Raw genomic sequence first — 15,925 nt, 5'->3', positions numbered from 1 at the left:
AGAGAGAGAGAGAGAGAGAGAGAGAGAGTCGTCCCTCTGATAATACGTGTGCGGGTCGAGGCTGTCGTTTTTCTCGCCTCTGCTATTTGCCGAGTTGCGGTATGGAGGAAGCATACGTATATGCAGCTGGTTGCCGGCTTATTTATGGATTCCAGTTTACAGCGGCTTGTGTACGTTATAATTGTTACGTGAGAAAATCGAACCGCTCGGAGAAAATAATTCGATCGCGAAAAAGGGCAAAATTATTTCCATAACTCAGCGAACTCTTTATCTAACGAGTACAGCCCCCCCGCGGCGGCGCTTTTGCGATACACACACACGGCCTCTCTCGCTATTGCAACTCGGTACCAACTGCAATTACGCGCTATCATTTCCGACCGCGACTCGCGGAGCGAGAGATGAGGAGAGGGAAAAAATCGCTCTCTGTACATGGAATTTCCTCGTTCGCCTGAACGAGAGCCTAATCTAAAATCCAATCGCGCCTTCAAGAGAGTGAGCCGTAAAAGCCCGCGGACGGTGAAAATCCAAAAAAGCCTTGACCAACAACCGCAGACGTTCTCTAAAACTGGTAGGTGATGTGTACCTATAACGCGAACGCGACTTGCTCGATCAACTCAAATTCGGTAAAAATCTCAAGTGGCTCGCGTTATTTCTCAGCTGAAACTCGAGCAACGTCCTCGGCAGCCTATCAGGCAAAATGCCTCCGCGGACTGTACAGTCTCTCCTGCACCAGCCCTCCGCGATAGGATCAGCCTGCAGGCCAAACGAGGCTCTCTCTCTCTCTCTCTCTCTCTCTCTCACTCGCACACACGTACTCGCGTGCACACGTGCAGAGAGCGAACGGTGGGCGAGGTGGTGTGCGCCGATAGCCCTATGCTCGCGCTGCATACACCTATGTGTACAACGCGCGCGTAGCATTGCTCGCAAGAGAGAGAGAGAGAGCGGGACATTATCGGGGCGCAAACACGCGCTCTCGCTGCTCGAGCTGTACTATAGCGTTTATGCTCGCGCCCGTAAAATCCGCGGCGGCGAGCGAGTTTAAAACCGTTAAAGCCGCGGCATTAGTACGGACTTGGCCGCGAGGGACACATTTTACGCGGTCGTTGCTACCCCGCGCGAGCGAGCTCTCGTAATTTATCGTATTTGGAGCGCTCTCTCTCTCTCCCTTTTTTCTTTTTCCAGCGATTCTTTTCGGGGCAATCCGATGCTTTATGATTGGCGGCGATAAGCCCGAGCGTAAAGGGGGATATCGCAGCAGCCGGCCGTGTTCGCGGAAGTCGGCGCATTTAATGCTGAATCGAGGAAAGTCTGGAACGGTTTGTATGGCTCGAGAGACGCGAGGACGTACACTGGGATTATGATAATGCGTCGCTCGGTTTTTGCAGCGGACGTTTGTTGGTTTTCTTCGTCGAGACCATTGACGATTCTGTTTATGCTAATTCCGCGCTGGAAGAGCAAATATTGGAGAACGGATGGAGAGGACAGTGTGTAGTTTATGATCGGAGCCTGTTTAGAATTTATTTTTTTAACAAGGTTTATTCGATAAACTCCGTAGCTATCGCGATATGCAGATTACCGAGAGCGTTTAACAGCCCGTTTTTTCCTCGACACTTAATTAGGCAGAGAAGTCGCGTTTCGAAGCTTTATATACGTATAATTGGAAAGCGAAGAGTCGGTTTTCGGAAGAGATTGATCACCAATTTGGTCACATTCAACACCAGTCCCCTCTATTAACGGTACATCTCCACATCGTCGGATTTTTGTCGGATTACGTTCTAAAACGGCTGGTCATTGTTCGAAGGAGAATAAGCACTCGTTCATTTTTCGCCCGGCGTGCATTGGACACCTGACGCTCTCTCGTCTTACCTTTTGGACTCCAGCGAAGCGTAAACTGCGTTCGAATCATCTCCAGCGCCGGGGAGTGATGGATCGTTCTCGAAGTGATAAATAACGCAGATGGAAGAGGATAGCTCCGAGAGATATCTGTATACCCGATCCCGAGAAAGCTGCGTAGGAAGATGTCTCCGGAGCAGAGGAAAAATCGCTAATCTCTTTCCGAGATCAGCCCGCCGTAGCGATTCCCGCGTCGAGATTACGATTCATTAGCTGATAACTCGACTTACACCCTGAGGATTTAGAAAAAGTAGAACTTATACCCTTGAGTAAATTTCAATTGCGATCATATTTACACACACAAGTGTCCCACGCGTTTTTGATTGATCGTTCAATCGCTCGGCGCTCTTCGATATCTCATACGAGTGGTGCACACAATCGTTCGGCTAATTTGTCAATCGCCGTCTCTCGCGTACATACGGGACGATCGTATATACTTTTACGTGCACGCGGGCGGCCTGCGCGTGACGAAGCAACGCGCAGAGCCGTGAAATTTAATTGATGATGCGTTAATGGCGAGTGACGAGGTGATAGATACGAGGATTCGGCGCTATCGATCACCGCAACAGTGCGCGCTTCGCTGCACTCGGCAGCGATTGTTCCCTATTGATTCATCGATCTCGAACGTCTCGGAATCGATTCTTGAATTTACGTACAGCTCGAAGATTGCCGGCCATACGGGAGCCCGGTACTGCCAGAAAACGAGCTGAGGCGCGACAGGCATTTACGAAAATTAATCGAAGCCCTATATGCATCCGCATCATCCACATTGCGGCGAATCGCGCGTGATGAATCCCCGTATACACACGCATACACACATCTCTCGCGAAATATCGTATTAACCAATCTCACTGTGTTGTTCTCTTGTCTCTGTTGCAGCAAAAGGTCCGATTCTGGTTCGCCACGGGTGGCGCCGGGTTCTGCATCAGCAGGGCGCTCGCGCTCAAAATGATACCAGTGGCCGGGTGAGTCTGCATTTGTCTTACCTTTTTCTCTCATATTATACTCCCTATCTCCTCTGCACTGCACTACATGCCCGACTTTTCCCTCCTGCACGTGTGACGGCTGCTGCTGCTGCCCCCTACCGTCTCCCGCTCGTTTCTTTGCTTCTCTAGTAGCTGCCGCTGCTGCTGCTGCGTCTTCCTCGCATTCTTGACAAATGCTCCTGCCTGCAGAGAGGCTGGCTATTAGTGGCTTTAAATGCGACGCGCTCGCTCTCGCATTGTGCTTTCGAGTCGCGCTCGCGCTGCGGCTTTATTATGCGCAAGCCTCGTCGTCGATAAATATATGCCTGTGTGATGGAATATGCCATTACTTTGCATGCCTCGCGAGATTTGCTTCATCACTTTCTTCCGCGAACGTAAGAGTGTCTTCGGCTTTTTTACCTCCGCGCAGTGCCATTATTCGTTCGGGGCCTTTCTAGTTTGCGCGCGAAACGAATAAAAGTGAGTGTCTCTGTGTCTTTCTTTTCTCTGAAAATTAACTCGATTCAAATCTTGTCGAATCTCGCGAGTCATCGCCCGGGGCTCGAAAAGCGCACGATCACGCCACCCTCTCGAGAGAGTGTCAATTATGATTCACAAGCGGTAGCACACATGTGTCATCCAGAAAGCGGGAGAGAGAGAGAGAGAGAGAGAGAGAGAGAGAGAGAGAGAGAGAGAGAGAGAGAGAGAGAGAGAAAGGCCGCTGCTTCGGTATAGCGAGCGCTAGTGAAAAGCCATTTCGTCATCCTCGCAAATGGCGATCAACGAAGTGGCCCATTTGACGAGATTAAACACTCGACGCGTACAAACGAACCTCTTCCTACGCTCGTCCCTGTGCAAACGTTCGCCGCCGTAGCAGCAGCTCTTGTCGAACTCTCGCGCACGAAGAAAAGAGCAGCCGTGGCTTTTTAACGTCCTTAAACACTCTTGATCTTGACGCGGCTGCTGCGTCTTCCTTTCTTTAGCGTTCCTCGGCTTCCGTTGGGACGACGTCTTGTTTTTCGTCGCGCAGCATCGCCTCATGCGTGCGAGGACACTTTTTTTCGGACGGCACACGTTGTCTCTCGCTATGGGAAAGAGTGTCAAGTGCAATTCAAATGTTCGCTCCGACTGATGCGTATACACACAGACGGTCGCATCGTTACTATATTATACTGCTGATGCTGCACAGTTGGAGCGACGCGCGGGGGCAATTTGTTATATTCGCCATTTGCATAATCCCCTCGTGTTTTATCGCACGCACAGACCGCTTAACTCCGCGATGGCGCAAAATTATTAACCCGCGTGTATCCGCTACTATCGCGTAACAAACTGTAAATCATCGTACCGAGGCTCGAATATCCGCATAAATGCAACTCGCGATCCGATTGCTCGTATTCGTGTTCGATAATTACCCGGGATTTCGCAGCGCGAAAAGGTCGTTAAATATTCAATAAACCCGCGCCGCGATATAGCAAAAAGAGAAAGCGCTTTTATATCGCTTTAATTAATAATTCCGAGCCGTGCGCGCACGACTGACAGATTTATCGGGGCGAGCGCGCAACTTTGTCGAAAATTAAATTAGCAATTTTAAAACATGCTGCAGTATGCATATAAGCCTCGCGAAAAAGCACTGCACGTGTGTGTCCCGTATAAGAAGCTCGCGAGAGCTGTAATCGAATTAAACAAATTTCCCCCCGCCGATGAGCCATGAAATTTTACGAGCGGGTGGGTATGGACGTATACACCTCGATTATTCGCCGTTTATACGCGAAGCCCGTGTATACGTGCGGTAAAAAAGAAAGCGAGCGAGCCGGGGATATATTATATAAACGCGTGTACGAATGAGGGGATTAATCTCGACGTGCGCTGCAGCAACGGAAAAAAGCCGTATGTATAATTAGACGTCGTGAATTTCAAAAATTATAATGAGGACATCTTAATTAAATTTCATCGGGTTTTGACGTGCGGCGATCGATCGCCACTGCTCTTTTTACACTATCGGACGTACGAGAGAACCAATCGACTTTCGGCCCGCAACTCGTTCGGCTTTAATTTTCTCCGCTGCTGATGCTGCTTGTTCGTTTAAAATGCGCGTTTTTGCGCGTCGCGCGGGCCAAATCGAACGGGTGTCGCTTATATACTTTTCCATCACGACGTGCAAATCCGAGAGCGGGTATGATTTCCAATTTAAAATTTGTCGGGACACGAGCGTTTGCGCTCAAAATATACAATATAACAACGATAATCGCAGCGAAAAGCTTGTTTTTTTCCGTAATGAAGACGCGCAGTGTGTACGTCGAAAGGGAAAGCCCGCGCGAGATATATATTGGCAATAAAGCAACGAGTAGCTGGCACAAGGCTGCACACTGTGGAGCCGAGCGAGAGAACGAAGTAATAAAGCCGATATGAGCGAAGGGGAATAACGAAAATAAAAAGCTGCGACGACGGGATGAGACGAGCGGAGGAAGCGAGGAAAAAAAGAAGCTCGGGATATACACGTAGGAAATGACAGAGAGCCGAGAGTAGTGTGCGTATACACATACACGTGCAGCAGAAAACGAAATCGGCGAGAGGAAGAGGAGCATAGAAAGCATCATATTTGAAAAAAGGAGGAGGGAAGCGCTGCGGGGATAATAGGGTAAAAAGAACGACGAGTCGATGCACTTGTTTGGCCGGGACGCGAACAAGTGGCCGAATATGAGGGAGAGGAGTGCGTTGAACCAACCGCTATACCTATAGGCCGCTGCTGCGCTTATTAATCGATTTCGGCAAAAAGCAAAGTCTCCTCTCTCGCGGTGATATTGAATTCATTATCGGTCCTCCGGACGGCCATTAACTTTACGACGTCCCCGTCGCCGCCGCCGTGAGGGGCTTTATATTATACGCATTTTTGCCGCTGCGTTATGCATGTCGCGTATCGATTTTCGCCGACGAAGTCGATATTCCGCCCGTTTTTCGAGCTTATTGAGACATTGAGGTATTTCCGAGAGGATATAATGAGACCTGTGGCCCATACACGCCCGCGGAATACGCAACGAAGTGAAGCGCAGTAGCAGCTATAGCGATCGGCTCACGCTGTGCGTAAGCCGCACCACCCGCGAGCAAGGCCGCAATAAACCCGACCGCGTAGTCTATCTGTCCCGAGATCAACGCAATCGGCACGAAAACTTCTCGCTTCGCGCGATGCCCATTAAAATTCCATCACACACACACGAAACCACATCGCTCTATGAAAATAAACCCATGGCATCAGCGTCGTCGTCGTCGTCTCGCTTGGCTTCCGGAATATACACGGCTATTCCCAGTCCCATAGTTAACTATGCGCGAGCGAGCGGCAAACGTGAGAAAGAATCGCGAGTCGGAGAAAGACGAAGAAGACGGCGGCGGCCGAGCGTAATAATTATTGCGCCTTGTATAGGAAGCGGCGCATCCGGAGCACGCGTGTAATTGCGCGACGCCCACCATTACGCTGTGCTATACTGCCGCCGCCGCTGCTGCTTTTTTCATCGCGACTTTGAAGAGCTGCAGAGTATACAGGATTGTATTTTTCCGATAGTCTATAGTTGTTTGCAGAGGGACGATCGCAAACCTACGAATAGCGCCCGGGCGGATTAAACTATTGCAGGCATCCCTCCGCGCGGATGTCTCGCACGCCTTCCCACCGTAAAGTATTCGCTCGTTTGTCGTTAGCTTCTTCGCCGCGCGAGAAATGTCGCTCCGAAAGAATTCGCGAATCACTCGGCGATCTCCCGAGTATAGAAAAAAGGCTGCGCCGCCGAAGAGCAGATTCCGCGTATACGCGCGGAGGGAATCGAGCAATTTAATCGCGTGATAATTTATGCAGCTACAGCTACCGACGGAAGCGGTCGCGGGATATTTGTTGCGAGTATATAAGCGCGTTTATCTGCGATTGAACTTTTACCCATTTGCAGCCGAGAATAGTTTATCGCGCAGCGGCACAGCTCGAGAGAGTACTTGGTCCCGCGGAAGTTTCGCCTTTATCCAAGTTCGCCGGAGCGTAAAATGCTTTGGCTGATTGCGCTTTACGCGCTGTATAGGCGCGCGGAACTTTTAATCCGAATGAAAGCTCCCGTATCTTTACGACTCTTTTCTTGTATACGCCGGTATGGGTCATCCTAATTAGTCTCTCTATACGGTGTATAGCTCCAGGAGACTTTTTTGTCCCTTGAAAAATCGCATTGTCCGGCCGTCTAATTACGAATCTTCGCTCGAACAAGAGGCAATCAGCTTATACACCGGCATGCGCAAAAATGCTCGAGATTATCAATTCGGATGCAGCCGCGAAATGCAGCGGACCGAGCCGAGTATATACGAGAACATCGTTAGCCATCGGCTTCCCGGAATTCACGCTCATCAGCGGCGCTCTAAAAAATGACTCGCAGCACGTTATACGGGGGAAAAAAAGGCGCCGAAGATCTCTGCGGGCGATAAGACTCGGCCGCGAGAAAATGACGAGTCCGGCTCCTCAATCAAATCCTCTCTCTCTCTCTATATATATATATATATACTGTCGCTCTCACTCTCGCGGTATACGCATATCTGTCTTCGAGATAATAAAATTAAATTAACATCGCGCGAGAGGCCGGCCTTTGAGTTAGCGAAACATCGGCCGGCTCTCGGACACGTCGGTGAAAAAATGTATACCTGGTGGATCGGCTCGTCGTAGAGCCAGCGATATAACGATTCCGGCGTATTACTTTGGTTGCGCGTCGAACAATCGCAATTTTCGCGAAGCTCATTACCATGCCGCGGAGAATGCGTTGGTGCGCGCGAAGAGAATCGTTGGCGGAATACTCGTCTCTGCGGTATAGCTACGACTTCACACGTGCGGTGTGTGGCTGCTTCAAAGAAGATTGGCTTGGGAGTGAGAGGCAGAGAATGATGTATTTCTTATATTTTTCGGATTAAAAACAAACCACGAATCGAGGCGCAAGAAGCTCACTACCGGTAAACCAAGGGCCCATAGATCAGTCTGCCGATCTTCTCTCGGCTTCGTGGCGGCGGCGGCGAGGGTCTGCCGCCGCTTCCGTCTCTCTCTCTTCTCTCTCTACCTTCGGAATGCCCAAATTGGTTTTACGAGCCGCGCCGCTGATAGCCCCGCGCGTATACGCCTCTGCCGCGCTGCAATCGGCCACGACGAAAGGAATCCAATTAGGCGAGTAATAATGGAATGATCGGGCCCAAAGACGAGAGGACGATCCTCTGCTCGATTCTTTCGGCTCTCTCTCTCTCTCTCTCTCTCTCTGCACCTTCTGTATGCGTTATATACACGTGAGCTTTGCTTCTTCTCGATGCTGCAGTTGCGCTACTGCGCTCTTTTTCTCTTGTTTCGCGGACCTTTTCTTTGATTGCATTTCGCCAAAGGTTATCCCGCTTTGGTCTGTTCGCTCGAGAAGTCCTACTTCGAAGTTTGAATCACAGGCTTTTAGATGACGAATCATGGTAATATTTCGCCGAAGAGGTTTTTTTGCAGGAACACGGTCTACGTCTACGGGTCGCTTTTAATGACGGAATCGTGTTGACAGGTTTATCGGCCACGTTAATGAGGTCGTTATGCACCAGCGTCGTCCGAATTCATCACCGATGCGCGGCTTCTTGCTGAATGACCAGCCGGTGCCAGAGATTGTGTGATTTATCTGGACGCGCCGAGGGACCATAAAATACGCGGATGTCAATTTACGTCGGTTAATTAGGGGTGTACACAATGCCGTACGAATTGCTGCCGATTCAAATCGAAGAAAGCCGAAGGCCTTTCATCGAAGGCTTGTGCTCGTAGCCGCCCACCCGTTCGAATCGATAATGCAAACGACAGGGTCAACCGCTGTCCACCGTATACACGCGATAATGACGAACGCCGATTAAAACTCAGCATCAACAGCGTGTATCAGTCATCTCGCGCATTAAAAGCCCGCGAAATTCTGCGAATCGCTCGACGACCAGCCAAACGGATAAATAAACTCTCCAATCGATCGCGCTCTCGAGCCATTCCCAGTAAATACAATTCAATTCACAATGGCCGAGGGCACATAAACATCGTAGTTTAATTAAAGCCGATGCTCGCACAAAGATACGCACTGCGGCGGCTACGGCCGGGCGAAATAACAAGAACCGAGAGCGAGCGAGAGAGTATAGAAAAATAAAGAAGCCCACAGCCGGTGAATAAAAAAAGGGACACACGGAGCGAGGGAATAAGACACAGCGAGAGCGAGAGGAGAGACTCTCTCTCTCTCTCTCTCTCTGCGTGCATTATATAGCCACCCCTCTCACGCACGCGGCCACTTAACCTCGAAATTTCGATTTCGTCGCGAGGTATTTTAACGAGGCCGATATTCCGCTCGCTCGCCCTTTTCGGACCGAGCTTCCCTATACTCGTATTCTCTTTCTCTCTGTCTCACGCAGCGGCGAAAAAGCGAGACGCGCAGCGAATCGAGGACCTCGCTCTAATCCGTCCAATTAAAAAGGTCGCGCGCACCTACGACGAAAATCACGGGGCCCGAAAAATAAACAATCGAATTCCCGCGCACCTGTGTGCCCGCGCAACTGTCTCATACCCATACGCGCTCGTACGCACGTATGTACGAAGGGCCGCGCGGCGGTATTCGCTAATGAGCGAGAACCGAATAAGCCGAAGAGCGGATGGACCAATCGAAAGGAAAAATGTTAATTAACGCGAGCGTCAGAGCTCTATCTCTCGTTGACTAGTATATCTCTGGCAGGGCCCTAATTGGCAGCCCATGGAAATTCTGAGAGCTGTCCCCCGCACGACGACGACGTTTGTTGTCCCGTCGTTTTTAGGCCGCCGAGCTTTCGGCTTTTTCTGAGAGACCGCCGCTGCCGTAAGTCTGTTTTTCCAGAGTCGGCCCGCGATTCTTTGTGCACAGCGTGCGAAACTCCCGGATCTTACCCCCGAAATTCATAAACAAGCGATTTCATGCGCACAGCAGCAATGCTAATTAAAAGCAAACGGATATCTCGCTGCAGCGAGCAAAAAGCATCGTCTGCTACTTGAACCAAACCGCGGGCGGGCAATTATCGATCAAGGCCGCTCTCGGCCCTTTTACCGCAGCTACTTTAATTATTACAAACGCAATAGAGAAAAACGCGATCCATTAGCGAGCAATCGGTAGGCGTATATGTTATATGTATATACACGTACAAAAGTCGAGCAGCCGCGCGTAATAAGCCGCTTATTCGTTTAACGGGCTGTCCGAAGATCGAAGAGCCGGCCGTGATACACACACGGCAGGTGCGACGACGAGTCGGCGGCCCTAATCTCCATATACCGAAGTCGCTCTCTCGGAATGTTGCCGAATTAAAGGCGGAGGAATAATTAAATTCCGCGCGCCTGCGCTCTCAAAGCCGAGCCGGCGTATAGAGCGCGAGACTCGTTTATTTTTTCTCTCGCTTGCCAGATTCGCGCTTCTCCTTCTCCTCAGCTCGCTTTGCTTTCTTCTTTTTGCTTCGGATGTATACTCGCATACATGCTTTTCTCTTATGCGCGAATATAGCAGGACTCGATGCTTAATAACGAGGACGGCTTTTGTAATTTCGGTGTTTCTTTTATCTGTTACAGAGGCGGCAAGTTCATCACGGTGGGGGATAGAATAAGGCTACCCGACGACGTGACGATGGGCTACATAATCGAGCACTTGCTGAAGAAACAGCTCACCGTAGTCGAGCAGTTTCATTCGCATCTCGAGATTCTCAAGTTCCTCAACAAGGACACCTTTCACGACCAGGTCAGTTGTTTGAACGAATGATAAAGTTTATACGCGCTCGGCCTTGAGGCTGTACGCGCGAGCGCTTGGCTGCGATAACAGGATCGATATAGAGCCGAGCAGTTTCATCAACTCGGAAGTGTTTCAGTTTCACGAGCAAAGTCCCTGATCTCGGAACAAAACGCCCCTTTTCCCAATGCGATTTTATTGTGGGAAAAGCGCGACGAAACGATCCTCGAATTTCGGTTCAACGAACTCTCCCCTGTGTATATGCACCAGAGCCAGTCAATATGTATATAACGCATAAACGTAAAGTCTCTCCGTCGCTGTCTAAAGTATGCAAATATGCAAATCTCTATGTGGACGATTTCGGAGATTGCGACTCCGTGAGCGAAATTTCACGTGCGTCGGTAGAAACGCTCCCGCATTTATGGACCGAAATTTCCCAACTTTATACGCAGCGCTCTCTGATCGTATATTGAAATTTTTGCTTTGAACGTGACTCGAATTCCGCGGGCATAGTTGCGAGTTCGGGAGGGCTCTTTACTTTGCAAAGTACTACGAGCTGGTACATCCTTGACTCGAAAATAAGAACTCAAAGCGAGTGGTTATTTCAACGCGACGGAAAATGCAAACGTTTCAATTCCTCGCTCCTAAAAAGCGCAGACGCGCGCTCAAAGAACCGCACAGTGTATGGCGCGCGCGTCTCGAGTTCAAAGTCGGCTGTGCGCAGCTTTCACGATCGAGACGCCGAGATAGACGCGCATAACTCGTCTATTAAGTTCTTTGCCAGCGCGCGATGCGGACGCTTCGATAAGCCTCTGCTGCTCTCGGGGCCGCAGCTATCTCCTCTCGCGAGAGCAGTTTGTCAAACATCGATGCGTAGGAGGAAGCGTATAGCCGTATCTCGATCGGAGGAGGAAGAAAGTATTTTTCGCGCTGGAGAAGGCAGGGCTAAATGAGACGCGCTTTTTTGTTATATAGTCTGCGATAAACTCCCGCGCGAATCTCTCGCCGAAAGAGCAAACATCCTTCGGAAATTGTTTCCCATTCGAGACCTATATATACATGTCGGGGAAAGGGGGCATCGCCGACGGTGGTACACACATACATATACAGATAAAATACGAAACCTGCAGCGGCGACAAATATTTTCTTTGCCCGGCCGAGTGAACCCGATACTACCTCGGCGTCGGCTTTCACGAGCGTGCTGCGGAGCCGCCGCCGCCGCCGCCGCTCGTCGGGAAAAACAATACCGCATATACGTATCAATTTCCACTCGTGTCAGACGTATTTCGCTGTAGTTTTTCTCTCTCTTTTCTTTTTCGCGGCCTCGCGTGCGGTGTAACTCGGCTCCGCTGCCTTCGTTTTTCGAGAAAAATGTGTGTGTGTGTGTGTGTGTGTGTGTTCGGTTCACTGTGTATATCGACTGGCAATGTAATCGAGCAATTTTTCCCGACTCGCTGTTGCAGGTCTCGTTCAGCTATTCCAAGGGCTCGAGGGATGACTGGAACGTCGTCAAGATCGACGGCTTCAGCGTCAGGGACGACCCGAAGAGGTGAGTTTATTTTTCGTATAATAAAATCCATACTGTTCCATCTAATTCGGAGTCATCCACAGTCCCGTTCTTCCGCACAGTCCATCTCGTCACTGCAACGGCTTGCGGGCCTTCAATTACTTGCATAATTGCAATCGAGACATGACGCGTGCTCGCGCGGCGCATCGTGTACTTACGAGCGCGAGCAGTATAACGAAGGGCATAAAACGCGATGCTGTCTTCCTCTTAATTGATTTATTAATAATGGACTTTACGAGTAGGCGCAATGAGCATCGAGTTTTTTCTATACCAGGAATCGGACATTCTTCGAGAGGTACTCGCACGTGCAGTTTTTGAAGGAAGAAAGAAAAGCGATTCTTTTGTCCCGGACGCTCGTGAAATTCGTTCGTTTAAATCCTCCGACCGCAGGACGTTAAGGGGTTATTTTAGGGACATATTAAGTTTAGACTGGGCTTATTGCATTTCGCGTCGTCCCCGACTCTCTGATGGCCACCTGTTATTGCATCGAGATTTGTTATTTTACGACGGCCGTAAATGCCGTTGCCACCGACGGTCAATTAAGAAGCTTTTAGTCGCTGTTAGCGTTTCGATGAATATACACCCGCTTTCGAAGTGTATAAAGGACTAATCCGAAAATTTTGCCCCTCTCGTTCGCAGGTTCAGATCGTTGCACTGCCATCTGTTTCCCCAGGCCTCGAGCTGTCCGCACAGATGATGACCGTCCTGACGAGGCGACGATTTCATCGGACGACGACATCGAGGGCAACAACAGTCGACAACAGTCCTCCTTCGCGAGAGCTTTCGAGCCCGAAGGAAGCGTCGACTTTCGAAGATCCTCGATAGCGATTCGCTGGCGAATTCAATCGCACTCATGAATAATGTACATACGCGGAAAGCGCTTTAATTTTTCGATGCCCCGGCCACGATCCGTCTTCTCGAGCTTGTGTACCACTGCAGCCAGGGTGTATGGGAATGGACGTGGTGCGAAAGGTTTCGAGGCACGAACATTCAAATGGGGATGTAAAATGCTTGCTTCTTCGTCTGAGAGGGAAGTCGGAGCTATCACTGCCCGAACGAGCGAGATACGAGCTTTCTTGATTTTATTATACGGCCTTTTACACTGATAACCGATAAACTGCCCCCTCTTTAGCCGACGACGTAGAATTATACGATTCTATTCCTCTGTAGTGATTGATTTTATAAAGATATAGTTGGAAATTTCGAATTTCCCCGCGCTTCGTAAAATCAATACTAGGTATACGCGTCATTTGCATTAAATGTAAATAGAGTAGTAGTGCTGTATAACTAGTATGGAAACTAACATTTGACAAAGTATTCGAATTGTCAAAGACTTTATTCATAAAAATATTGGACTTTTTGTTTGCACTGAATTGAGAAAGAAATATCACAATGACTGCACGATGCATTTATAAGATTATTTTGACAATGTTATATACATATAGGATATACACAAAAAAGACGGCTTAAAGTTATTCGCAACAATCGTACTGTAATCTTGCGATAACTTCAAGACTGTCTTTGCTGATCAATTGTGTAAATACGAAAATATGTACATACCTACACATACAGTGACCGATGGATGTGTATAATTTGCGGTGAAACAATTTAATTGTATCAAAATTAGACTTTCGGTTCAAAGCCAGAGTGTGATACATATCATATTTACATACATTATCTTGCTCATACCTTTGTAAAAGGCATGGCATTAACCTATCTTATACTTTTAAGTAAGAAACACTTGGAAATTTGTTTTATTTTTCGACAGTCGATATTATTATCATTTATTTACAGAATGTCAAAGATATGCTCACCCAAACAATTTTACTTTCGATAATCGATTAGATTCGTTTAAGGATATTTTCGCATTGAATGTATAGGAGCGTAAGTCTAAGCTAGTCCTTTCCGTAGTAAAGCAGACAGCTGTACACAAAATGTGATACATAAATTTTGCGTGCGCGTGAGCCCGACGATTATTTTATATTATTATATTATTGTACATTGTATGATTATTATTAATTTTATTACTATTAATAATATTATTTTTTGTTACCTCTTTTTATGTTTATTTTTTGGGGAGCATGATTTTGTGCAAACGCAAGCGATTCTCTGAGTGGGTTATTCTGTTCTGTACGTAGAAGCGAAAAGGGAAATCGTTGGACGGCGGTGCAGCGTGAGAGAGAGAGAGAGAGAGAGAGAGAGAGAGAGAGAGAGAGAGAGAGAGATGGAAAATTTGTATTCGAGTGCAATAGTTTGGCGAATTCGCTTCCATCGATTTCCGATTTCGCGAACACACTTTTCGTTTTAAGAAAAATAACAAGGACGAGAAAGTAGCTTCTCGATCGTGTCGTTTCGATGCACGCGTCGACCGAGCTACCTTGCTCTCTTTGAAAGTTGTATTTAATGTTATTTTTCATTTTATATATGAAATACAAAGTAATGCACATTATACAAAATATCGAATCGAATTTATTCAACACCTCTTTATGCTAAGGTAACGTGCCTCCATCTCTCGATGCTTCGGCTAACTGAGACCATTGATAAGGCAGATTCCTGAATATCAGCCAAGCGCGTACGGGTATATTCTTCATATCGTTTATCAATTCTCAAACGCAGAAGATATTCTTTACGATCGCGCGCAGAGTAACTCGCCATTGCAATAATGGATCAATCGAACGATGCAAATAAAAGTGAATCATCATTTCAAACAATGGTCGATATAATCCCCACCGCAGTTCGCATTACCATCACGGTTGATAAAGCGGGATACCTGTTTTATCAGTGCAACGAAGACGCGTCTACTTTCCATTCAAATCGAATTACGCATTGATCGTCGCGATGCGTAATAATGTAATCCGATCGTTTCGACACTGTTAATTCATTTGTAAATAAATCGGCCGCTTCTTATTATGCGAAAATGATTGAACCCGCGCACAAAGTGTTCATTTACTCCGGTAAACATTAAAGCCAGTCGGGCAGCAAACAAATCACGTTTTCCAAACAAATTAATCTTCGCGCACAGCTACAACGTCGATAAATACATGCACAACAAGCCGAAAGCTACGGCGGTATACACCTATTGGTTGCTGGAAAATATATCGTTCGGTTGGTCAACAAACCGAGCGATCGATTTTATAATTCAGGCGCGCTTGCAAGCGCCTGATTTATTCATAATCCGTGGAACGTGCTTTTATCCAAAAGAGCTATCAGATATTTCGCCCATACAACAGCTGCTCTGTATTAGTCCAACAAATTATCGGAATTCTTTTCTCTTACTTCCCAGCAGTAGTACTGACAGTTCGACCCCCGCCGAAGGCAATATAGACGAAATTGCCTAGCCGACAGTTATCTCACTCGACAGTCCTGCCTATAAGCCTCGAGAAAGAGTAAACTAAGCAAATTCCACCTAATCCCGTCAAAACTATCGATCCATCCCGCAAACACTAGTTCTTCCCCTCCCCCTCGTCACTGTACCATCATCATCCATACGCATTAAAGTCCATTGTCCAACCTGCCGATACTCACTTGGCCGTCGCTCTTCTCTCTCTCTCTCTCTCTCTCTCTCTCTCTCTCTCTCTCTCACCGTGGCCTCGTGTGCAGGAGCGTAATCTCACCGGAGGGATGGAAGATAGAGAAGATAGAAGTAGCAGCGCGGAGGGTACGCGCAATTTTATTAAAGGTCTCCGGGCGTTAGCTACCTTTAACTCGATAAACCGACGACCAAGACCTCATCAGGCGGTTCCAGTCCGCTT

The 15,925-nt window shown here is 48.3% G+C and overlaps 1 protein-coding gene across 2 annotated transcripts in view; it reads left to right on the top strand.

Annotated features, from left to right (window-relative positions):
* The window catches only part of LOC100678242 (fringe glycosyltransferase), a 55,175-nt gene extending 40,546 nt beyond the window's left edge, over positions 1–14,629 (top strand). Inside the window, exons 6-9 of one of the 2 annotated variants that reach the window (XM_003425237.5) lie at positions 2,773–2,858; positions 10,453–10,618; positions 12,070–12,155; positions 12,813–14,629. In XM_003425237.5, coding sequence (XP_003425285.1) covers positions 2,773–2,858; positions 10,453–10,618; positions 12,070–12,155; positions 12,813–12,870 — 396 coding nt within the window. In that variant the 3' untranslated portion in view covers positions 12,871–14,629. Of the gene's footprint in view, positions 1–2,772; positions 2,859–10,452; positions 10,619–12,069; positions 12,160–12,812 lie in introns of those variants that run through there. The other variant, XM_008203662.4, reaches the window with a different exon arrangement.
* Positions 14,630–15,925: the final 1,296 nt, after the last annotated feature.

Source organism: Nasonia vitripennis, chromosome 5 (assembly GCF_009193385.2).
Source record: "Nasonia vitripennis strain AsymCx chromosome 5, Nvit_psr_1.1, whole genome shotgun sequence".
Taxonomy (NCBI): domain Eukaryota; kingdom Metazoa; phylum Arthropoda; class Insecta; order Hymenoptera; family Pteromalidae; genus Nasonia; species Nasonia vitripennis.
This window is presented reverse-complemented; position numbering and strand designations above follow the sequence as displayed.